The sequence below is a fragment of the Neophocaena asiaeorientalis genome, unplaced genomic scaffold, assembly GCF_003031525.2.
Source record: "Neophocaena asiaeorientalis asiaeorientalis breed wild unplaced genomic scaffold, Neophocaena_asiaeorientalis_V1.1 scaffold91, whole genome shotgun sequence".
In the NCBI taxonomy this organism is placed as follows: Eukaryota; Metazoa; Chordata; class Mammalia; order Artiodactyla; family Phocoenidae; genus Neophocaena; species Neophocaena asiaeorientalis.
Window position 1 is genome coordinate 5,378,302 of NW_020173198.1, and position 26,031 is coordinate 5,404,332.

The 26,031-nt window shown below is 42.2% G+C and overlaps 1 protein-coding gene and 1 long non-coding RNA gene across 3 annotated transcripts in view; one reads left to right on the top strand and one right to left on the bottom strand.

The window, feature by feature from the left end:
- The window catches only part of CACNG3 (calcium voltage-gated channel auxiliary subunit gamma 3), an 82,606-nt gene extending 58,559 nt beyond the window's left edge, over positions 1–24,047 (bottom strand). The window contains exon 1 of the mRNA XM_024744675.1: positions 23,837–24,047. Coding sequence (XP_024600443.1) covers positions 23,837–24,047 — 211 coding nt within the window. The remainder of the gene's footprint in view (positions 1–23,836) is intronic.
- Positions 10,715–17,570, top strand: LOC112399455 (uncharacterized). 2 transcript variants are annotated; one of them, XR_003003225.1, is made up of 4 exons: positions 10,715–10,937; positions 14,099–14,225; positions 14,896–15,100; positions 16,714–17,570. It is a non-coding gene; the product is annotated as an uncharacterized LOC112399455 (long non-coding RNA). The 2 variants fall into 2 exon arrangements; XR_003003224.1 differs by lacking the exon at positions 16,714–17,570 and having other exon boundaries at positions 14,896–15,681.
- Positions 24,048–26,031: the final 1,984 nt, after the last annotated feature.

Here is a 26,031-nt window from a genome sequence, read left to right on the forward strand (position 1 = left end):
AGATGTAAGAAAGAAAATAATGGTGTGAGGTAACCCTGTGAGATCACATAACTAAGAAAGTATTTTCTTCACAGCCTAAGCGCCTGAGGAAAGGGGCCACATCTTTTCAGCTTTGTACGTCTAAGATCAGCAACGTGCCTTCCTTACCCAGAGAAAATACTCAGTGAGTGTGAAATATATGAGTGAATAACATTTACTCAGCCAGCATTAGGGGCTCTAGCTTCTCAGTGAGCTCACTGAACTTGAAGTGAGTTTATACTCAGATGAATCTTCTGATGATGACTTTGCTTAGCTAATTCTTTACCACAGAGCTACGTTTTTGAACTTTTCCTTTTCAATGGTTTTATCCATGACTCTGTGAGAATTGCAGTGGCAAGCTAGTCAATCACATTGGCAGGGAACTTAGCTGGGAACTCTAGTGCCTTTGCTGGATGAGAGTTGGGATCCCCAAAAGGACTTCTTCGCATTAAAACCTGCCAACCTGAACAAGAGGAAACTTTAAATCTGGGTTAAAAAGTCCCAAGAGCAAAAACATTTTGCTTGAAATGCATTTGGCTAGCTGCCTTCAAATAGCTTTTCCCAGCTTCTTAAAAAATACATAAAAAACCAGAAAGAGATGAAAACTCAAAGCTTAAAAATTAAAGACTGAAAGACAACTCAATGGCACAATCTTGGAAGAAACAACACCAACTATAAATGCAGTTGGAGACAAAATGATAAAATAGAGAAGAAAAAAGATAGACTTGGAAGAACATAATCTTTAAGCAATCACACTGTTCAACTCTATACCAAAACATTTATATGTTCCTATGAAGTGAATGATTTTCGAGGAAACAAAAATGACTCCAGAAAAAGGCCTGTTATAGACAAATAATACATGAAAGAAGTTGTCAAATAACTGTTTTCAAAAGGCCCCAGGCCCAGAGGGTTTTACATGAGAATTTCCATGTCGTTGAATCTATTTCAGAGCAGAGAAAATCATTTTATCAAGCTACTACAGCTCTGATATCAAAACAACACAAATAGCATATCGAAGGCAGACTACAGATAAATTTTATTGACAAAATATAGAGAAAAGTCCTAAATTACATAGTAGCAGACCTATATCAGCATTATATTATCAAAAATAAAATGTAGCCCTAAAGGATTTATTACAAAAATGAAAGATACTTTGTACTGTGAAAGGTATTAACACATCTTATCCTATTAACAAACCAAAGAAGAAAAAGCGTGAAATCTGGGTAGATATCCAAAAATGTAAACCTCCATACCCACTTAAGATTCTTAGTTAGCTAGACATTGATAGAAACCTTCCTAGCATGATAAAGAAAACCTTTCTAAACCAATAGCAAACACCATGCTTCTTGGTGAAATCCTGAAGAGGAGGATTAGGGGAGCAGGAATCACCCTAGGAGTTTGCTAAAATGCAGATTACTGGGACTTCTCTGGTGGTCCAGTGGCTAAGACTCCACACTCTCAATGCAGGGGGTCTGGGTTTGATCCCTGGTCAGGGTCCCTCATGCCACAACGAAGATCCCGCATGCCGCAACGAAGCTCCCACGTGCCGCAACTAAGACCCGGCGCAGCCAAATAAATAAATATATTTTCTTAAATGAAGACTACTGGGTTTGCATAAGTTCTGGGATTTATACCTAGGTCTGTAACCACACTTTGAGAAACACTGTCCATAAGCATCACAATTATAGTTAGGAACAAGGCAAAGGTGGTCTTTAAGCACCACCACTGTTGACCACCATTCTCTAAGGCTCAGTCAAAGAAAAGAGAGTAGGAAGAAAATAAGTTCTATCTATTATTTGCAGATGATATGATTTTTTACCTGGAAATCCAAATGAAATTAATTACTATGCAACTGGCACCAATAAGAAAGTTCAAGCAGCTTTTATAAATAGATAATTACAGATCGATAGCTTCCTCACATACCAGTAATATGAAATATATAGAAAATATCCTGGAAAACATACCCATTAACATTAGCAACCAGGAATATAACAGCTACCTAAAAATAATACACCCAATCAATGCACAGGCTTGAATGAGGAAAATGGCCCAAGTTTTCTAAAAGACGTAAAAGGAAACATTAATACACGGGAGATTTATTATGTTTTTAAATGAGGAAGATTCAATATTCTGAAGATGTCTATTGTGCCCAAATAACTCTATTAATTAAACTTTTATTAGTGTTCCATTTCTCTGGCAAGTTGACAGAATGGTCAGAAAATTCACTAGGAAAATCAAAAGAACTAAGAACATGTTGGTAAAGAAGCATATTAAGGAAGCACATAGTAAGGAAGCACTTCTGGTATTAAGAATCTTAAAACCTATGGTATTAATTCAAACAAGTATGACAGAACCTCAGAAATAGAAGTATAGATTAAAGAATAGAAAGTCAGATACAGATCTATTATGTGTGTGTGTGAATTTAATCAAAGAAAAAGGTCATAATTCAATCCAATGTGGATGAACTATTTCATAAATAGCTTAATTTGTGGTTTAAATATTGAGGGCAACTTCGTGTCCAAGTTCTTGAGATTCTCATATCTGCCAACAATGAAAGACAGAAGGAAATTAACATGGTGGTAGCTGAGGGGTAAAGTACACAGGACTAGCCTGCATTGGGCTCCATACGAGTCTCCGGGCCCGTGTGGCTTCTTAAACATTTAATAAACTCATAGGCTACATTATTACAGGGTCAGAAAGGACGGATGTAGGATTTTAGTCCCCATTCCATTATTTACTTGATGTTTGACCTAGAGCAAATCGCTCAATTAACCTGAACCTCAATTTTCTCATCAGAAAATGGGGATAATGCACACAGGTCCTGACTCATTCATAAAGCTGTGAGGGAAAATGAAATCATATACGAAAGCCCTCTGTAACTGTGAAATGTTGAACAACAGTGGACATCTGGTAACCCTATTCTAATTTAGGCTGGTGTCACAGCACAGGGGTTAGGAGCCCAGGCTGTGGTGAGAAGCTGCCCGGGTTTGCTGCATTGTGGCTTCGTCATCTACCATCTGTGGGATTTGGAGAAGGTTCCTTCACCTTTCTGTACCTTGGTTTTGTCATTTACCAGCTGTGGATCCTTGGGCAAGTTACTTAACCTCACTGTATTTTGGCTTTCCTCATCATTAAAAGGGTAATAACAATAGTACCTACCCCAAGGTTTGTTCCAGGTAGCAAATGAAAAAGCATGCATACTGCTTAGACCAGTGACTGACATGTAGTAACTGATGCTTGTTGTTTATCGTCATAATTATCTCTGGGGATCTATGCCTCTCCTACTCCAAGGTTGGAGCCCATAGGCCAGTCCGCCCTTTGGGACCCCTCATCTACAGTGATTGGTTCAGTAATAGACATAGACCTAATCAGAGCCAGTGAAATACTATGAGACTTATATTTGCTGGGAAAGAAACTTATATTCTTCTGTTGAATTCAAGCAGAGAAGCATATAGCCCTGAGAGCTGCTGTTAAGTATCTGTATCTCCGAGTCTCTCATCCATTACTCTGAAGTGGAGTCAACAAGAGAGGAAGCAGGGGAAAGAATGGTGAGAGAAATAGTGTATTTGTGAATTTGACACATCAAGTCATACCTTTACTGTCCAGGTTTGTGAGCCAATAGACTCAGTCTCTCTCTCGCTCATCTGTCTCTACCTCTCTATCTCTTTTTCTCTCTCATTCTTTAAGTCAGCTAGAATTGGGTTTTCTGTCACTTGCAATTGAATAAATTTTAGGTGATACAGCAGTATTATTATACTATTATGACATCAAACAGAATGTCCCCCGATTCTCCAGAACGGGACAGATTGGGTCTTGTTAACATAAACTCTGCACTTCACACATTTTTCATCCTCAGTGTGTGGTCACACAGTTATGAATGACAATCTTTTTTTTTTTTTTTTTTTTTTTTTTTCAGGGAAGCCCATGAATGACAATCTTTTATCCAAATGATGGGCCTTTAAAAGATAAAAACCACACTGCCTTTTTCCACTCCTGGTTGAGAGCACAGTGCTAGAGACAAGTCAAGAGCTTCAAGCTCATGACCTTCAAACAGCAGCCCCAGGGCTGGAATGGAAATTAAGCAGAAACCAGCATTTCAAATTTCAAAAGGTCACCATTTATGAAAATATCCTTTAATGTTCACCCCAAACCAGATGATAAGTCAGAAATGGAAGGAGGGGGGCTGAAACAATGGTTACGCACAACTTGCTTTCCACGACCCAGTAAACTCTATTTGTGCCCAATTAGACTGACAGTGACCTCCTGAAGTTGCGTTCAGACTTTTAACATCAGTTAATCTGTCACACCAAACCTCATCTAATGACCTGTCACTAGGTGTCCCTATTAGAATTAACAGAGTTTGGAATGTACATGTTTGTTTTCTGATCAAAAAGCATAGCTACATATATGGGGAAGCAATTAGACAAGACATCTCTTATGAGTTCTGGATCAGTGTATCCAATGGCCCTCTTAACACCCGCACTTGAACATTAGATGAGAAGCTAGAAATTCAACATGTTCAAAACCAAACTCCCCAACTCCCCCTACAAACTTTCCATCAGTAAGAGGCATCACTGCCCATCCAAAGGTGAAGCCAGGAACACAAGAGTCCCCTGACTTTATTTTTCTTCACCCTTGACAAACAACAAACAGGAACTTCTCTGGATTCCAGCTTTTACACACCTCCCAAAGTGATGGCCAATGTCTCCATCAGCACGGCCATCTCCCTAACAAGGGAATCCGTCATTGCTCCTGGATTATTGCATTAAAGCCTCTCAACTGGTCTTCAAATATTCCTCTTCTATTCGCCCATCCACAGTCCACACTCCATCTGCAATGAGCCTCAAAAATGAAAACTTTATCATGTCAGATTTTTTAACTACCATTTTAAACTTTCTAAAGGATTCCTGTTGCCCCCCAGGATAAAGTCTGACCTAACACACTTTCCACGGATCTGCATGACTTGGCCCCTGCCATTCTCTGCACTCACCCCACCTATGAATGTATACTTTTCTACAGCCATTACTGAGTGTTTTAGCTCCCCTATTATGCCATGCTCACTTCAGCCTCCAGGCATCCATATGTGCTATTCTCTCTTCCTGGAACACTACCTCATCCCTTCATTTCTCTAACTCACATTCATCCTTCAGTTCTTGTGAGAGTTGTAGTTTTTATTTTGGAAAATTCTTAGTTCAGGGATGCAGCATGGTGGTTAAGGGGAAAGACTATGTAGTCATATCATTTGAGTTCAAATTCTGTCTCTGCACATTAGCTAGCTGTGTGACTTTGGGCCAGTTACTTAACCTCTCTGTGCCTAAGTTTTTTTATCTGTAAAATGGTGAAGGTAAGCATTGTTAAATGGGTTAAATGTGATCATGTAAATGACTTAGCATAGTGGCTGGTACATAAACTGTCAGACAATGTTAGGTATTTTCATTATTTTACATGCCATACAAGGATGCTTCCAAAGGCTCTGTCTTTGGTTCCATTCTCTTCTTTTTCACAGCCTTATTGGAGGCTCTTGTTCTCATTCTCTTATTCTCTACCCTTTGCCACTGATGATTTGCAAATGTGTATTTCCAAATCAAACTTCTTTCCAAACTTCTAGAGTCTCTCACTGAGATTATTGCAGTAGCACTCACCACCCTCCTCTTGCGGCTTATCTCCCTATTCCACTCTTACATCTCTCAAATCTGTTTCCACGTGGCACCTGACTATAATTTTAAAAACGTCAGTTCAGATCACATCATTCCTCTGCTTAAAACCCTCCAATGGCTTCCCATTATCTTTCAACCAGGGCTATCAACCCCGGCTCTGTTGACATGTGGGACTAGAAAATTCCATTGCGGTGGCTTTCCTGTGCATTGCAGAATGTTTAGCAACATCCCTGATGCTCCTAGATGCCAGGAGTACCCCCCAATGCCCCTACCAAGTTGTGACCACCAAAAATGTTGCCAAATGTTGCCAAATGTCCCATGGGAGGCAAAATTATCCCATACTGAGAACCACCACTTAGCCTAAATTCTTGATATCTTATGGTAATTGTCCAGGTCATTCCTGCTCATCCTGAGGACCAGACTGGAGTCAGTTCCACTCAAACCACATGGACAGAGGATCGAGTGATAGGGTGACATAGTAACCCAAAAAGAAAATCAGAGTGCTGTTACCAGAAGAAGGGGGATAGATGTGGGGCTGACAACAACACACAAACAGGAGCAGACATTCCTGGCAGCATCCCCAAGCCTCCCTTCTATTTCCCATTTCTCTGTTTCCCAGTGCCTAGCAGTGGGACTGGGCATGAGAAATGTTTGTTCAGTGGCTGCCCCAATAGTCCCTTCCATTCCCTAAACTTTTCATCTTCACACTCAGTCTCTCTAACTGATCATTTGAGGTAGAAGGTAGACACTTTGTAAATTTAAACCCCTATCCACCAAAGACTTGAGGACTCACAGCTCAGTTTCCCTACCCTCTGCTTTGTCTCACATGTAAGGAATCTCACCACAAATCCAGAGCTTTGACCTCTTTGTAGGGACATAGCTAATCTTTGTCGGTGTTTGTGAACAAAGACACAGGACACGGTGAATCCTTCAGGTCCTGTCAGACTTGATACCAGCAGGGCTGCATTTTAATCCAAGACACCTCTTTCAGCACCTGCCGAAATCTCACGTTGCCTCTTACATTCCAGTGATGGGGGAACAATGGCTGAGCTAAGATGCAACTAAAGAAAACTCAAAAACAGAGAGATGGGAACCCACCAAGGGACTGTGTTTCAGCTCCCAGTGGAGAAGAAAAGACAGAACTAGAAGGAAATCTTCTGATAGAAGTATGAAAATGGCTTCTTTAGTTTCTCTCCTCAACCTCTTGAAGTTTGTCAACAGAGTGAAAATTCAGCTGTAGAGAGATTCTCCAGTTTTGGGGTCTCAGGACTCCTTTACACTTGTGCAAATTATTGAGATGTTTCTATGGGTTAAACAATACTTACTGTGTTGGAAAACAAAACTCAAAAGATTTTTAAATATTTATTTTTAAATCATTTGAAAATAACGATAGACCTGATAGCATGTTAACATACGTAACATATTTATGCGAAAAATAGCTATATTCTCTAAAAAAAAAAAAAGCGAGAAGAGTGGCATTTGGCTTTACATTTTTGCAAATCTCTTTAGCATCTGGCTTAATAAGAAGGCAGATAAATTCTCATATGTGCTTCTGCATTTGACCTGCTGCCAAATGTTTTGTTGAGGTATATGAAGAAAACCTAGCCTCATACAAATATGTGGTTGACAAAGATAGATGAATCTGAATAGCCTTTGAAGATAATTGAGGAGAGTCTCCTTTGATATTACACCAACACTCGACAAGCGGTAGTTTCTTAACAGCCAGTTGCAATGTGGAGTTTGAAACCATATTCATTAACTTTTTATGCTCTAGTACGTTAAAATCCCTTGCTCTTTCTAATTCTGCAACTTGAATGAATCTTTTACCCAGGGATCATTTTTAACGTCATGCATCGGTCATTTGGAAAATATCAACTGAGTCATACAGATCTTCCAAACCTGGCACATTACACAGTAGAAAAAAAAAATTACATTCACTCATGGGGGCAGATAGGAGCCAAATTGTAATTTTTACTTGAAACCTTGAATTTTTCCCTTGGCAATAAATACTGTCAGTTGTTCCGTTGAAATGACAGGCTCGCTTAGCTCATTTTCAAGAAAATGTCTGCCAAATACCCAAGCCTGAATAACCATAATTTGCCTGTCAGTTGTCCTTTCAAGTAAATATGGTGTTTCATGGGAAAAAAGCAGCTAGTTCAGCTCGCAACTCGGTTACACGAGTGCCTTTGCTGGAGACCCACGGTGGCCTTTGGTTTACGACGGAAGTGCTTTACGTGTCTTTCCCATTTTGTTACATACAAAGTTCAGGATTTAATAAAATTAATACCTTTTTGCTGCTTCACCAGGGATGTTTCAAAGTGAAACTAGCGCTTTCTTTCACTATGAGTGAGTGGTGGTGGTGATAAATACGACGAGAGCTAGAACCATTTGGTTCCATTGCTGTTATTCATGCTCAGGCTCCAGGAGTGTTACCCACCATTGTTTTTGCATCATCTGTGCAAGTGTCAACATAGTGAAAAAGGCAAATCACATCTTATTAACACTATGCAATAGTTTTGACTTTGCAGACCCCCATGAAATGGTGTTGGGAGGCTTCCCTTACTCCTGGGCTTAACAGAACACATTTTGAGCACACTGGGCTATGACATCAGCATTAAGGACATCAGTTTTCAGATTTAAAAGACCTGGGGTTGAATCTTCCCTCTACCACCACTCACTAGTTACGAGAATTTGGACAGTTACTTCTCTGAGTTCCATTTGCTCATCGGCAAAATGGGTATAATACCCCACAGGGCTCTTGAGAGGACCAAGTGAGATAATGCATACAAGCACTCAGTATGCTCTTGCTACAGTTATTTACTGAGTGCTAATTGTTCCCCAGTGTGGCTCAGCTGGGGGATATTCTAGAATACATGTTCCCTAAGGTTTTGACCACCTTCATCAACGAGTATGAAAGGAATCGGGCCGAAGATATATCACCAAAGATCGTGAATCTTGTTTCCTGGTAAGGTCTCTATCAGCTATGTCACTGGCTTTGCCTCAGGGAAGCAAAGACTTGTGAAGCTTCTCGGGGACTCACAGAACAGTGGTATCCATGGCCGGGATGAATCCTTGCTGTTGGCAGATTCTGTCTGATCTGTTTATCACAGGAAGATGGTAAAAACCAACACCAAATTAGTACTTACGTGTGCCAGGCACTGCTCTAAGTGCTGTGCAAAGAATAACTCATTAAATCCCTATAACAACCTTATGAGTAATAATCCCCTTTTTATAGATGAGGAAATTGAGACACAGAGAGATTAGGTAATGCATCCAAAATCACACAACTGTATGTGGTTGACCTGGGATTTGAGGCCAAGCAATCTGACTGTATAGGCTGAGTTCTTAACTACTATACTGCACTGAGGAAGCAGGACAAAAAGGGAGGGAGGCGTGATTTTTCCAAAAGGTTCCTTTCCCCACCACAAGGCTTATGTTTAAAAAGCCTAATTTTGCTCTAAATGACCTGTTAAAAAAAACCCTTTGAATCAATCAGAAACACCAGGAAAAATGAAAACTGTACAAAGCAAACACATGTCATGATTCTGAACAACTAGTCAAGTGTTAGAAAGGAGACTCCATCTTTGAATGACTCAGAGCTTTCAATGACGTTGAAACCAGAAAGGAAAACATGTAATCCTAGAAAACAACTTGGCTTTGCATCAGACACCGTCTACATAATCGAAATAATGTTCAGTGGTTTTCAAACTCCAGAATCAATCTATAGCTCCAGCATGGAAGACATTAGCATATTTATAGAATAGAATGCAAAAGGAGTGAATCTTGACCATGAAGAAGTAAAAATATAACCAAGAGACATGGGTAGGTGTGTGTGGTGGCGGAGGGTATGTGGACGTCCTCATTCTACAAAGTGGGAAGCTAAGACATTCTACCCAAGGTGGTTCGAAAAAGAAATGAAGATTAATGTTATTTTTAGAAATTGGAAAGGTAATCAATACAGAGGGTGGAGTGAGTTAGCTAAATCCTCACCTATTATGGCAGGAAGTCAATAGATTATAAATCAAGAAATAGAAGATAAACATATTATTTAGAGATGTGGATGTAACCACCAGAGGAAATGAATCAGAAATGGTTCTTAAAAAAAAAAAAGCTTGCTCTGAGGAGTAGGATTTGGAGCAGGGAGGGGTGAACCCCCTTGAGGTAGATGCTTGTCATTAAAAGCCCTTCCATATGATTTGATTTTTAAAAATAGTGTGCATGATTAAATGTCTTAATAAATTGTAAGATACTTTTTTAAAGCTTTTGAGTAAATTATGAGTAATTTGACCTGGAAGAGAAAAACATACCCTTCCTAATCTCCTTGACAGAGTAGAGCAGAAAAACAGGGAAATGATATATATTAGAGATTCACCAAACTGGGAGTAGCAGTGGTTCTGGGGGTTAGGGGATGAAACCTTGCCTTGTCTATTTTACTTTAAAAGTTGGTATTAAGAATATGTTTTTGTATTACTTTTATGTTAAGAGAGTTTTAATTAAGAAAATACAGTAGGAAAAACATGCCACTCAAAAACATGACAAAAATCAAATATCCAGGATTGTCTGTAAAACAAAACAAAAATACAGTTCAAAAACTTAAAAAAGAGAGAGAAATGTGTCATCACTCAGTTTGTCTCCATGGATCTCTAGAGGTAGGCTGTTTTCCTGTTCTCTTTCCCTTCTGCTTAAGGATAAGAAGCCAGGGGCTCTGAATTCATGTCCACTCCAGCCCCCAACACATGGGAGAGGACAGTTCTCCTCTGTGTGCTCTACACAAGCCCTCCTCATGCATTCGGCAAATGTGTTCTGAGCACCTATTGTAGGCCAGGCACCTTGGGGACGCACAAGCCCTAAGAGAACATTTCTGTGATGATGAGTCCCCCTGACTAATCCAGGACCCCCTGCCATATGCACCACGAGCATTCCGCACTGTTCACCTGGGTGCACTCAGCTTCTTCCCTACATAATTGTGAACTTACCAAAGATGGGACCGTGTCTACTTTATTCTCTGCTGAATCCTTGGCGCCTAGCACAGTGTCTGGCACACAGTAGGTGCTAAATAAGCCCTCATAGAGCAGGAGGACCAGGTTGGAGCCCCCCTCAAGTGCAAACCACTTACTTCACAGCTCCTATTGCCTCTCCAGACTGAGAAGAGGGACTAGCATGGGAGAAGATGCCAGCTTGAGAGGGAGAAGAGCATGAATCTGTGAGTCAGGAGGAGGTTGCCCTACAGGAATGATGACTCCAAGAGCTTTGTAAGATCTGGTAAGCATTAGAAACTTCCACGTCATTGTCCTTTCGTTTAAACCCCATTTCCCCATAATGAGAAACACAATACTGAAGACAGTAAGGGACCATGGCTTGTTTTCAGGGGAAGAAGGAAGGCAATGCTGAAGAGATGCTATTCCATTGTGCCCAGTCTTAGAGAAGCGTGAGGGCGAGGTGAGGCAAAATCTTCATCGATTAGGGCTGAAGTTCTTGCCCGGGGGAAGCAAGGAAGGTCACAGGACAAACTGCTCTTTCTATCAAGCAGCAAATAATGCAGGTGAGGAGAAGACTCAGACATGGCAAATTCAAGAACACGTCATTCCTGGGATTAAACTCTTCCAAAGGCTTCCAGTTCACTCTAAGTCCAAGTTCTTACAGCTTCCTTTTGGCCTCAACACCCTCACCTATTCTCTTTTCCTCCTCACTCATCCTGTTCAACCTCACTGGCTTCCTTGCTCCTTAAACACCCCAGGCACCTCCCCACCTCAGGGCCTTTGTACTTGCTGTTCCTTCTGCCTGGAAGGAATGCTCTTCCCACCTGGCTTGGTTCTTTACCTCTTTCAGATTTGGGGTTAAATGTCACCTTCTCAGGGAAGCCAAACTTGACCACACTGTTTAAAATTTCATCCTCCTTCCCCTCCCCAGTACTTCTGCCTACTTTAAGAGAGTTTGGAGAAAGTCCATGGTCTTGGGCTAGGGCTCTCCATTTCCTATGCTCAGCCCCAGGGACTCCAACTGGAAAATCATCGCTGGGGGTGGCCCAGATTGAATTTTCCTTGGTTCAGACCTTATTATCTCTTAGAATCCAACCCCTGCCATTTTCCCACTGCTCAGAGCTAAGCCATCACTCACCACGGAGTAAAACAGCAGAAAAGAGCAATTATTATGCTGTGCAGCAGACCTTTGACTCAGATTAACATCATTGCCTCTTGATTTGATCTTTTTATTTTTCTCTAAACACTTAGGGCATTTTGATTGCAAGCCAGATTCATCTTTGGTGAAAAGTAATATTTTGAAAAACCAGGACTTACTTGATAGTACATGTTTTAAGACATTTTAAGCTGATAAACAGCTAATTGGTTCTGCTGTCCTGTGATTTGCAAAGGGTCAAAATGATTTGTTGTAAATATGCATCTGTATTAACTGCTCAATGCCAGAATCAATTTCCACAGGTGACAGTAGAATTTTGTAATAAATGAGGTGATGGAAGGCACCTCAACAGTTACCCGTGAGTTTCTGAATCACTTTAATTTAGCAGGTAGGTATTATTGTGTTCCAAGGCAGCTATGCATGATACTGAATACCATATGCTGTGGAATACAGAGTGGTGGAAATTCCACTTCCTAAACAATGCAGGTATCCAAATATATACAGAATCCGAAGCACAAAGGATAGAAACAGTGCCTGCCAGATCTGTGCACAATATATCCCACACAACATGTATTTTCTTTTTTCCTTCCCCAAGTTTGCACCCAGGGTATTGAGGGCATTTTTAACTGAGACTGTTAAACTACTCTGGTTCATTTCTGAGGGGGAAAAAAAAGTGATGGACAAACAATGTTGAGATCTTCAAGTCATACTTGCTCAAAATACAGGCTGCTGACTTACCATCCATTGTGGCAGGGATTATAGGATAAATTATTTTAAAAGTAGTTTGTAAGCACATAATGGCAGAACAATGATGGTTAGGGATTAGCACGGATTCACTAAGAGAAACTCAAGGTAATTAAATTACCTGCTCACAAGCAATAAATTCAACGTATATTTATTAAGAATCGACTATGTGCCAGGCTCTTGTTCTAGATTAGTGGTTCAGGGAAATGTGGTGGATAAAGAGTATTTGGATGGCAAAACATATGTGATAGTAGTTCTTACAACATGCAGGTTAAAATGTGGATAGATGGTGTTAAGTCATGCTGCCCCGAGCTCATCTCAGCTGCCCGTTTCTAGCCTACTCAGGCCCAAGGTCACTAAGAACCAGACGTGGTGGTACACTCGTCTATTCCGTGTCTCGTGTGGGTTGGGTGCTCTTCCAAGATGTTTTTGGCCTTGGCTGCTGCATGAGAATCAGGCTGCAGAGCCCTAAGTGTGAGAATTATCCAACCCAGAAAACTTGACTCCTGCCTGACACAGAGTATAAAGCTCAAAGAAGTCAAATGAATGATGTACCCAAGTCTAGTCCTCAGGAAGTGGGACAGCCACGAACATAATGGCACCCTCAAGTCTGCAAACACCCCAAATCCAATGTAGAAGACGCAAGAATCTCCAATAGTCTGCTCACCTGCGTCTAGTTAGACTCTGGAAAAGAAACACTGTTCTTCCAAATGATTGGTGTTGCCTTTTACTTTTTATTTACATTTGATCCAGAGGTGGTGTTTCTTCACAACCTACTGCTGTAACGTCTAAATCTTGCTAGCTTTACCATATCTGTTCCTTGACCTTGCTTTCTGGATGTGGAATAAAAATTGACAAAGGCTGGGTTAATTATTTTTCACAATAGTTCCAGTCGTTGAATGGTTCAGAGCCGGTGACTGACATCAAACTCTCCTGGATATAGGAGTGGGCAGGTTGGAAAAACCCAGCCCACCAGCCCTGGGCAGTGCAGTGTGTGGTGATTAAGGTGAAGCTTCTGGTTCAAGTCCAGCCCTGCCACCACCTAGCAGGTGATCTTTAATTCCCTAAGCCTCAGTCTCCTTATTGGTGGAACAGCCCTGCTAGTTGTACACTGGGCTATTATGAGAATCAGTTGCATCTCTTTATACTAGTGTTTATCCAAGCAAGTAGAGTACAATAATGAAAGACGGCATAGGGCAGAGTTGGAAACCCAGCTCTGCCTCTTACTAACTACATGCCCTCTGCGTCCCCATTCCTTCATCTGTAAAATGGGGATAATAATAATGTCTACCTTATGAATAAGGCACAAGGATTAAATGACGTTTGTCGAGTGCTCACGTAGAACAGTGCTCGGCATAGAGTATGTGTCTGTTAAATAAATAAATAAATGCTCAGGAGTTAGCCCAGAAATGAACGTGCAATCTGCACCAGTAATTGTAGCATGGCACACAGAAGGTGTTCATTAAGTGTCAGCTAGTTATTATTTTACTATTTCCTTGGCACCTCTTCCTCGGGTTCTCATGACCCATTCTCTCTTTCTGCAGCTTCCTTAGATGCAACCCCCAGGATCCATCTTATCATCTCACCTGCTTACCGATCCCAGGAGGAAGGGCAGATCTACCCTGGAAGCAGGCCCTCTTGTGCAAACCCAGGAAGTAGCCCACAGATGATGTAAGGAACTTACTTGTAAGGAACTGTCTTAAGCCAGAGAGCTTCTAGTGCCAGACTTTTCTGTTCATCTGCATTATTTTAGAGCAAGCCTCAGTAGACCATCAAAATGGTATTTAAATCCTGAATTCTTTCTCCTCCTTCATCTCTGTTTTTGTTTCTAGTTTTCTTTTTTTTTTTCTTTTCAGTTTTCACAGGTTCCTCTCTTCCTTGCCCCATAATGTTAATGTTACTTAGGGTTCTGTCAGTTTCCCTCTTTGTGGTCATTGGGGTTTCTGTGGCACTTCTTGTGTGCTTCTACGTCTTCAATTACCATCTATGCTTGGATGATCCTAAGTGTCAACCCAGGTTTCATCTCTGTCCTAAACTCTGTATTAGTGATTCTTAACACTTATGGAGGATGAGACTCTTTCTATAAAAGTGCCCGTTCACATCATATTTTTCATGAAGTTTCACAATCATATGAACCTCATCTGTGGAACTATATGGATGAGTACCTCTGAGTAGACTCCCAATACCAGCCGCCTGTTGTGGACCTCAATTTCTTCACCCTCACCCACCCCGTAACCATGTCTGATAGAGTTTACCTTCAATCTGTCTCTAGGGTCTTTTTTTTTTCATTGTCATCAGAACACAGGTTACCAAAGCTTTCTTCTCTTGTCTACCCCAACAGATATTGTTCCCTGTGTACCTGGCCAGGGGCTGCCTTCCCTAGAGACCATCAGAGGGGAAGATCTCATTGACTTTCTTTCAACCTCTCCATGGCTCAGAAAGAGGACAAGGACTGTCTGGGCAAAGAACTAAGTGAGAGTTCTTCAGGAAAGAAAAGAGAACCCAACAGAATACCTGATCTGAGGAGTCTATGATAAAGGCAAAAGGTATAAGAAAAAAAGAAAGCAATTCAACATTCTTGGGAAAACAAAGGGTACTTCTAGAAATAAAATGTTATTATCGATTCCTGCAATGAGATATAGCAGGGATTGGCTAACTTTACTTTTTCTGTAAAGGGCCAGACAGTAAATATTTTAGCCTTTGCAGATCAAGTAGCAAAATCAAGGATACTATGTAGATATTAATACAACAGTAGAGAAAACAAATTTCCATAGTTTTTAAATTGACAACATTCAGAATTATAGATGCTGAAATTTGAATTTCTTATCATTTTTATGTGTCATGAAATACTTTGAGATGTTATTTAATTTTTTCTACCATTTGAAAACGTACAATATATTCTCAGCTTGTGGGTTGCACAAAAACAGGCAATGGGCCAAATCTGGCCAATGGACTGTAGTTTGCCAACCCCTGAGAGGTAATTACCTATCACAGCGCACACACATCATTAAATTGTCAACTTTTAGAATTTTAGAGACAAAGCATGATGACATATATCCGTTTATTGATAAGTCTCAACTAAGTGGTATATAAACAGGCACTTGTTTTATTTTGGCTTTCAGCTGTGTTATGTCCAATCCCTCATTTTCTTAATGATATCTTGGGCCGATTTCATAACTTTACAGTCACTTTTGGTTGTTAAAACTTCCAATTGCATATCTGATTGCAAAGCTGTATCCCTACTCCTCCCTCTTTTATTTTATTTTTCTCACTGTATTTATTTATTTATTACTCCTCCCTCTCTTAGAAGGGAATACCTTTAATATGTTGTGGCAGAGAACAAGAAGGAAAAAAAAGGCCAGAAGTGCCGCTTCACTTAGCTGGGTGAGGTTGCAAACCGTTACTGTTCATTGCTACTGTTCCTCCAGCTGACGTTAATGGTCAGTTTCTCTGCACACAGGAGTCTATATGTTGACTTTCCGCTGGAGGCACATGCATTTGTTATTGGAGGGCCCTGTGGGGTCTTCCCACTGCAACTTCCTTCCTGATGTGAGGTGCCTGAGTCTGGTCAGTCTTTTCCATCCCACCTTGGCTCCCATCACCGGCAACCCACAGCCCCCATGCTGCTGGGTCTGCAGTTGGCCCATACAGTACCTGTGAACATTTTTACAGGCTCTCCTCCCTTTGGGTGGACTCAGTTCTGGACCAACATGCATGGTTTGGGAAGCGGAGCATGAGCTGATTCTCAGCCCCTGCTTGACCCCTAGGCCAGGTAGCTCTGTGCAAGACAACACCTTCATGGGCTTCCCTGGTGGCGCAGTGGTTGGGAGTCCACCTGCCGATGCAGGGGACACGGGTTCGTGCCCCGGTCCGGGAAGATCCCACATGCTGCGGAGCGGCTGGGCCCGTGAGCCATGGCCGCTGAGCCTGCGCGTCTGGAGCCTGTGCTCCACAACAGCAGAGGCCACAACAGTGAGAGGCCCGCGTACCGCAAAAAAAAAAAAAAAAAGACAACACCTTCATGAACATCATGTAGCCCTGTCTAGGGTCTTCTTGCCTAACAGGCTGCTCTCTTGGGTGGGATACTGACAAAATGGCTCAAGCTCTCAAGTATCCACCATAGATCCACTCAACTCAGAGACCTCTCCATTCTAAACAGGCGGACCTGCTGCCATGCCTTCTCTCAGCCCTGGTCTTGCCTCCCAGCTTCCTTGCTGAAATATGCACATGAGAAGATGAGCAGCTGGGCTGCCTAAGCTAACATCCAATCCAGGAATGAGACGCCAGTCTCTCTTTTCTCCAGCCACCCTCAATCTTTATGAATGATTCTTCTTGGAGCCACAGGTAAACTCACTGAGGAGCTATAAGTAGTGGAAGAAAGGGTAGTGGTATAAGAAAGTGGACTTATCATTTGTCTTAGCAAATGGATCTTGTCTAAAATGCATGAATCAAGGACTACTGGTCAACATATTATTTAGAGGTATGAGGGAATGAAGGAACCACAAGACACAACTAAGAACTAAGGCAGAAAGAGATGAAAGTGCTTGCTACTTTTGCTTCCTCGTTGTATAGGTAAGGAAACTCATGCTCAGAGGTTTAGCAATTTCCAAAGTCTTGTAGACAGTAAATGGCAGATTCAGGTAAGAACCCAGTTCCACCTGACCTCAAAGCCCATCCTACTATCTGATATTCTTTGTGGCCGCACATAAATTGTTAAAGGCCCATTTGCTCCTACACTGAAAAAGTAGACTCTGGCAGGGTCATGGGATGAAGGAAAAGGAAAACGACCTTGGAGTTTTGTAGGCTTTTTTTAACCTTAGAAACCCACATGTCGGAGTATAATGTTCAAATCGTTAAAAACATAATTCTCATAAAATACACAGCGAGCTTATGTCAAGTTTTATTCATCAGTGAGGGAACCAGCAGAATGACAAAGCTGGCTCAAAGGAAGATGTTATGTACTTTTTTTTCAAAGAAAAAAATCTGAGGGTCTTCCCTGGTGAGTCAGTGGTTAAGAATCCATCTGCCAATGCAGGGGACATGGGTTCGAGCCCTGGTCCAGAAAGATCCTACATGCCGCGGAGCAACTAAGCCCATGCGCCACAACTAATGAGTCTGCGCTCTAGAGCCTGCAAGCCACAACTGCTGAGCCCGTGTGCCACAACTACTGAAGCCCGCGCTCCTAGAGCCCGTGCTCCGCAACAAGAGAAGCCTGAGAAGCCTGCGTACCGCAACGAAGAGTAGCCCCCCACTCGCCACAGCTAGAGAAAGCCCACGCAACAAAGGCCTAACGTAGCCAAAGATAAATAAAATTAAATCTTAAAAAAAAATCTGAAATAATATCGTTATGTTATATGTAAAACTGATTAATGTACTAGAGGGTGAGCAATAGTCCACAACATTTGAGGTTATCTCCTCTAATGAACAGAAATCATTTGTACCTCTACTGAACTAAAAAATATATGTGCATCTTACCAAGTTTTCGACAAGTAAACATCTAACTATACAACTGGGCCTGAATCTATAATAAAAGCTAAGTCAAACAAAGGTACATTCCCCCGGAGAATTAGATGACCACTTAAGTAAGATTGTTAGATACTGCTCTATGACATTAAACATTAAAAGGACACACTCATCTTTTTGCCTGATTCTTGTTTTATTTTTTTCTTGATGTGTGCTGGTTACCCACACCAATCATCCATGCTAATAGCTTACATTAGTCACCCAACCTTGGATTGCCCGTCATTTGCCTTTATTCCAATCCAGAGATAACATCTCAAATAATTAAGCAAAAAAAAAAAAAAAGTATTTCCAAGCTATCTACTTTCTAAGATGGGTAGAATCCTAGGGTCAGAAGGCTGGGTTTGAGGTAGAAAAAAGAGGAATGCTTTCCATCAAGGATGACGCAACTAAGAGTAAGATTCAAAACTATTTAACCACAAGTAGGACACAGATGAGCCAATTAGAATGGATGCTTCCATAGGGCTGGAACATGATCGTGATGGCCCTGCTGGGCCAGGTTTTAACCTCTTACTTGGTGGATCTAGTGGATGTTTGAGAGGTTCCATGAAGGGCTTAGGGCTAGTGGTGGGGGTTTGGTGAGGGACTTGGACCAGTTGTTGTTTATCAACAGGGAGGGAAGTATTTCAACATTTTAACAAACTGTATGGCTATACAAACATGTTCTGGCTGAATATTAGTCATGCTCACACCTCAACCTCTGCCACCTTCCCCATCCTGACTTGCCCCCAAACACAGTCATGGTCAGTCTCCCCCATCCTGTCTTAAGACTTCAGCCCATTTCTCTCTTCTATCTGCCTCATGGGCTTTAGGGTCAAGGTAGAAGAGTGGAGAGAAAGGAATAAGGAGAAGGTCAGGAGTAGGGAAGAGAGTTAGAGTGTTCTAATGCATTCTGCACCCACGTCCAAGGGAAGGTGCAGCATTAAATCTAGGACAGGGGGAGCAGAAGTGACTACTTGGTATTGTTTCTAAGCTCTAGGGATATAGTAGTGCCCCAAACAGACAAGGATCCCTGTACTTATGGAGTTTATATTCTGCTGGGGGCAGATAGGAGATGTGAAAATTATGAGTTAATATGTGTGAAAGCACCTAGCATGGGCTTGGCACATAGAAAATACTTATGTCCTTATCCCAGCCTTGTCCTCAGCTGCGCCTTTGAAGCTTCCCTGAAGGCTTCTGAACACATAAATAAAGCTGGAACCCCATCTGGCTGAAAAAGTCAACCATCTGGAGATTTGGAAATATGGGGGAATTTCTAATGACTGGCTAATTTTTTTTTCAGTTTTTCAGCCAGATGTTTGATGTCATCCAGGCCCATCTGTAGCAGAAATAGCAGTTTATTGAACCTCTTTTTCATAATTTTAAGTTCCCTGTCCTAAAATCCTAAGTGGGCTTTCTTTTCTTAGTAGGCAACTTTTTAATGAATTGAATAAGTGATTATTGACTAATAAAGAGCAATTCAGGGATCAAAAATGAAAATATCAGAAATTTGGATTTAAAGGGGCTTTTAGATAATTTTCAGGGCTCAAAAGGCAGCCCATGGGTCAAATTCAGCCGTAAAGTGAGTTTGGCTTGGCTGGCACTGCATGTTTAAAAAGTTAAACTAGTTGCCCACATTTTAAAAATCAGGAGATTTAACATCTAGCTTTTTAAAATTTGGAATATTGGGCCAAGTTTGGTATACATTTCCCCAGAGTAAAGATCGACTCAAGCCACACAGTAATTATTTCCGATGTGCCACAGTCCGCACCACTCTCTGTTGCCCACACACTGAGACCAAGTTTCAGTTACCTTATATCTTCTCAAACACACTCTTACTCCTTCCCCCATCCCAACATAACTGAGGTAAGAGGACTGTGAAATGTTTGTTTCACACTTTACATTACCTGCCAAGTCCACAGGGACCTTTGGATTTGTTACTTCCTAATCTTATCTGAAGCTCTCATTTTAGAACTGGGTAAACTGAGGTCCAAAGGAGGAAATAACGTACACAATTCACATAGCTATCAGTGACAGAAATGTGATTAGCACCCAGGGTTCCTTGCTACTAGGCCAGTGGTCTTTCCATGATCTAAACACATCACTTTGATTATAACTAGGACTTCAAGAGGTTTCTTAATGAGAGAATCACATATTGAACATGTTCTCATTCAAATTCACACACCACCATTGAAAGCACGCAGCAGGTAGGGGCACTGCTTTGTGAATGCCTTGTGTGCTTTCCAGCTAACGAGTCAGGCATTCGTTCTGGCTTCTCATTGTGGGTGTCTCTACATAGGTCGATTGTGTTTTCATTCAAAGAGTGTCCTTTGCTGCTTCTGAGTTTTTGCCTGTCTGGTGGCTCCTGCCCCCCTGCAGAGGCTGCACAGGCATGCTGAGTGTTCTGGGATCTGGGACTTCTGAATGGAAAAACCCATGTGTCAGGGCATTCTCACAAGCTAATATTTGTACCAGTAGCAACCTATCCACTAGTGCATGAATTAATGCTCCCTAGCAAGTGTTCAGTGAAGCAACATGGCTTAGGTGAAGTAGTGTCTGCTGAGTGTAGGTATGTGACCTTGGGCAAGTTACATAACTTCTCCTGGCCTCAGTTTTCTCATCTGTAAAATGAGGCTAATACTTTTACCTGCATCATTGAACGCCTTTGAAGATGAAAGTTATTTTTTCAAAATTCTTAGCACAATCCTAGCACATAATAAGTGCTAAATATAAATGACTTTCTGGTGAGTTATAGAAATGAAAACTGGAAATATCTCTTCTCTCACTTGAGAGACGTGATCCTTCCTAACACACATGGTCATTCCCAGACCCATTGTAAATGCTCAGCATGTGTTGCCTTTAATATTGTAATTGCTTGGAGGAATTTTAGAAAATTAAGATTCCAAGTGATCCACCACTGACCCATGGAGGCAAAGAACCTAGTTGTGGGGGCCTGATAATCTATTTTTTAAATCTCCCCATATGATTCTGTTGACTAGTTAAGACTGGAAACAACTGATGTAGTTTTCTTATACTTGAATATCTTTGGTGGTAGACAACTCATAACTTCTGAAAGCTCCCCATGCCATATTAGATAGTTACTTATATTGAGGTAAACCCTGTTTTCTTCTAGCTCCACTTCTAAGCCCTTGAGGCCACATAGAACATTTTGAATCTTTTTTCCATATGACGGCCCCTCAGATATTTGCAGACAGCTGTCATGTCCCTTTGGAGCATTCTCTTCTTTTGTATGAAATAGCCACATTTTCTCATGACTCTTAAAAAAGTATGGATGCCCGCCCCCACCGCCCCAGTTATCCTTTAACACTTAAAGGACCAGAAAAATGAGGATGCTAAGGCTTTGGGAGACAGGACATACTGAGCAGGAGATGGCTGTACACCTTCATTCCAGCAGAGGATGGATGCTGCCTACTGCATGTGTCTTCCCATGCAGAAAGCAGAGGTTCCTGCAAATTCCTTGAACACTTGATATGTTCATTACATGAAGGAAAATCTTGGCTTCAGATTTCAGCCAGGCCTATCTAGGTGTTGAGTGTATGGGTGTACACATAGCTAAAATTTTATTGTGATTCATTAAAGTTTATGCATCTTACTGTATTAATACTTCGAAATGTAAAAAAAAAAAAAATAGCTGGGCCAAATTGCATGGAGACTGCAGGAAATTTTCTCAGAAGAATTCACCTGACCAAGAACATACCTTAGATTAATCTAATTTCTTCTTGATTCAAATTCTCACTTCTCCCACTAAGCCCACAGAATACCTGGGTGGGGTTCCAATTCCTTGTACAAACTGTGGGTGTAGGAGATGATGTTGGAGAAAAGAGAAACCATCAGTTGAGAAATTCTGAGCAAGGATTCAGGAATTTCAGGCCCTAAGAGGGGAGGTCAAAATTGGTGATTAGTTTTGAATTCCCAGGTTTAGGTCAAGGGGGCAGAAGAACTGGGAATAACTGACACTTGATCTACGTATGTGCCATTTCTGGATTGGGAGGCACCTCAGATTTTTTATGCCAACCCTGGAACCATGTAAGCATCGAAACATCCACCAAATCTCAACTTTATAAATGATGACTCAATTCTTTATTGTTAACATAGGAAAGGGAATTATGATATTTCCTTAAGGTAAATGACTTCACCATATCTGAGCACAAATAATCACAGATATTAGATTTTTGTCAATGTTTAGAAAAGAATTTCCATCACTACCTTGTATACAATGAGAGCTTTGCATAGTGCTAATTCATGACCACCTATTCCAAATTAATTGTTTACCAGACTAATATACTGAGGGTTGGATGGGTAAATGTCTTAGCCAAGGTCACACAGATAGTTTGCAGCATTACCCAGGTCTTCAGACATCAAATACAGTAATCCTTGTTGCATTTAAAGTAGTCCTTTCCTACCTGGGCTTCCCACCAGTTGCAAATTTGCAATGGAAAGAGAATCAACTCTAGTAGTGCTACAGTCAGGAGAGCAGTTGTTCAGAGTGTCAGAACATGGGAGGAAGGCCAGGCAGTGATGCAACATTACACTAGCAAGTGATGTAATAGCATGATTTCCTAAGCAATTTACATAAATGCAACTTCTCAAGAAGCCCTGACGAATGCCAGCCAGTAGGAATGCAGGCATGGAGAACCAATGGCAGGCAGGGGAGGAGAGCACATAGGAAACACAGATTTCCTTGCTCATCACTATGACAAGCTTCACAGATCCCTCAGAAGCCTGAGAAAACTCCCTTCTGCCCCTCTAATCCAGGGCCTTCCCTCAGGCACATAGGCTCTAAAGAGATCTGGTTTCCTTCTCTATTTTTCTGTTTACTCCTACTGACATGCAGGCATTGCCCAATGATGCTAGGAGTGACTCCTGGTGTACTGGAAGCAAGTTTAGTAGTGAGACAGGCTACCTAAGAGCTTGACATTCTAAAATTGGTCTGTCCTCTTCATTATAATTTAGAATGAATCCTCAATTTTTTGAATGAGAAGTGGTATGCTGTGATTCTCAGAGAATCAATCTTATGCAAATGTCATAGAGATATATTTGTTGGGTTTGCAGATGCTTTAGGAAAGAAGACAGGTGGACACCAAATACCAAGACTTCAGTTTTGGTTTTTCATCCCAAATGGAGATGTATTAATAAGTGTGTGTGTGTGTGTGTGTGTGTGTGTGTGTGTGTGTGTGTTTAGAGGTTCATATGTGTTAGTCTGGAACTTGTTGGCAATGGAAGTTCATGAAAATATCTAGTTAGACCAAACTCAGAAGAAACTGATAAGACTATGTTGAGAAGGAAATAGCGCAGAGTGTGCCAGGCTAGGTCAGAATCTCTCTCTCTCTCTCTCTCTCTCTCTCTCTCTCTCTCCCCCCTCCCCCTTCCCTCCTTTTCTCTTCCTTCACCTCTCCCCCACTGAAATGCAACTTAAGCAGAGCCAAAGACCCCATCTCAAGCCAGAGATCAAAGCAAAGCAGTTCACAATATACCCAGAGATTTTAGATATGAAGACATTTTCTCCACTGCAGAAGCTGCCTAGAGTGCCACAAAATCTCATCTCATGAAGCTTATACCAAAAACAATCAACAAGACCCAACCCTTTTATCCCACACAGGATTAGTCTTGCTTGGAACAATCTGGACGTCTGCACATTCTCGGCAATAATTTGAACTATCTCTCTTTCCCCATCACTGCCTCCATCTCCCCAACGACACATTGGAATAGCAGAATATCAGAAACTGGATTATTTAGGGCCATTGAGAGGAATTTGTAAATACCTTCTAGGCAGCAGGTCCTCCACAGCCCTGAATGGGTCATTACTTCTTCATTCTTCCTGCTGGTTTCATTATCACTTGTAGATTTAGTCCTGCACACACCTCTGGAATATAACCAGTAGTCCGTGCCCACTGCAATGGTCATTAAACTAAAAGCTGCGAAGGCTCCCACAGTAGTGATCAACATCTGGATTCCTCTGTCACACATCCTCATACTTCTTCATGGTACTCTAGATGGCTGGGGGTTGGAGAGGGAGGTTCAATGCCAGAGGGGAAAATCGCTCTGCAGCTGGGTAACCTAGGACAGGCCCTTCCAAAAATTCAGGTCTCCTTGTGTCAGCATCCACAGGGACTTTGGGAAAGCTGGGATTTCCTGTCTGGAGCTCTCTCCAGTTCCCTGGGTCGCCTATGGCCCTCGGAAGGGTGCAGGCTCCAGGAGGTTGGTCCACATCACTGCTGCCTTCTGAGGGTCCCTGGGTTCCTTTCATTCCTCAGGAGCTTGGTGAGCATGAGGGTCCGTGCAGGGCATGGCTCTGGAGCCTGGAGCTGCCAGCTCGGTTTGAGATGCGCCTGGTTCCTCACAGCCCCGGGAGACTCAAGGCAAAGAAATCCAGAGAGGTCTGTGTGTGTGTGTGTGTGTGTGCGTGCGTGCGTGTGTGTGCGAGCGCGTGTGCTGGGGGTGAGGGCGGATGGCAAAAAATAGCGCTGCTGGGAGGCGAGTCTCTGAGAAGAGTGTTCATTGCTTCCCCAGCCTCCCAGGAAAGCTCTCCGCCAGCTCCCGACACCCCCGCTCAAACTGGAGAAAAGACAGTCCCGGGGCGGGGGCCGAGAGGTTGCATTGGAGGGCAAAGGTCTGCGGTGCTGAAGGGACAGCTCCCCGCCTGTTGCCCCGCCTCCGCCTTCTTAACGCCCAGTTTTAAGCCCGTGGTGCTGAAGGGACAGCTCCTCCGCTGCGGCTGCACCCTCCGCCTTTCCAGCGCCCGGGCTAGAGACCTGGGGTACTGAAGGGTCTGTCTTCTCCCCGCCCTTCCCAGGCCAGCCAGCCTGCTCGGCTCTGCCTAGTCAACCCACGCTCCGCGCAAAGTTTCGGGAGACCAGGGCAGTCAGCGCCCCGGCTCCGTAGCGCTGCAGCACGACCCTGATCCTCCTCTCCCGCTCCCGGAAGGGTTAAGGAAAGGGGAAAGGGAAAGGAGCCCGCAGCGCACTCTGGCGCTCTCGCCGCCCCCACCCGACGACGGGGAAGACCGAGTCTTCTTAAAGGGGCCAGCGATTCCGGGCGACGGTTCTATGGCTCACTTGGGCGGGCAAAAAGTGTTGTCATAGGCACATCTGTGGATAGTCTGTCTCAATTTGGTTCCCCAGAAAACAAACCAATATGTCTACCCTCCTTTCTCTGGAGCTCTGGTTTACACTGGAGACAACGTGCTCAGACCAGACCCGGAACTGTTCATATACATATGATCATGTATTACTAAAAGACAGAAGGAGCTAGAAGTGTGTAGACTCTCTTATATACATATTAGGGATTTGGGCCGAGGGGGTGTGAGATTGTGGTCTCTGAAAACACATATATTTTAACAACCCTACATTTTGGGGTTGGCAGTGGTGATGGATTCAAGGAGGGAGAGTCGCTGAAAATGTCAGATTCTCTTCAAAGGTCCCTGGGATGTCCATTTGTTAACATCCTTGTCTAAGTTAGACCAGGAGGCAGGTGAAGTTGGGTTTGCTTTCCTTGTTAGTCCAAAGTGCAAATGTCAGTTCATACCTGAAAGCTAGTGAGATGCTTCCTTAGAAATAGCCAATGTTGCAATGTTGCAAAGGATCAGCATTTAATTTAACTAGCTTTTTGTTACTATGTATTCTGAGCACACCTAATACACTAAGGACAGTCCACAGAATGCCCTCATTATTTTCTTTCCTTTGGCATGATGGTACAGATACCCAGAGGTCAGGTGTTTGGAATTGAGGCTGCTTGGGTTGTTCCTGCCGTCCCCGAGATGTGTTCATAACCAACTGTCATATTTGAATGTTATTTAACTGGACAAAAAAGATAATGGTGCCATCTCTGGCTCTCCATCTGAGAGCTTCTATCTAGGTGAATGAGTTAGCAGCAATGCATGGAAGAGTTCTCAAATGCAGCTCACAACTGCTTGGTGACTCTGCTACTTTTTACTTTTTTTTTTTTTTGGTTTTGTTTT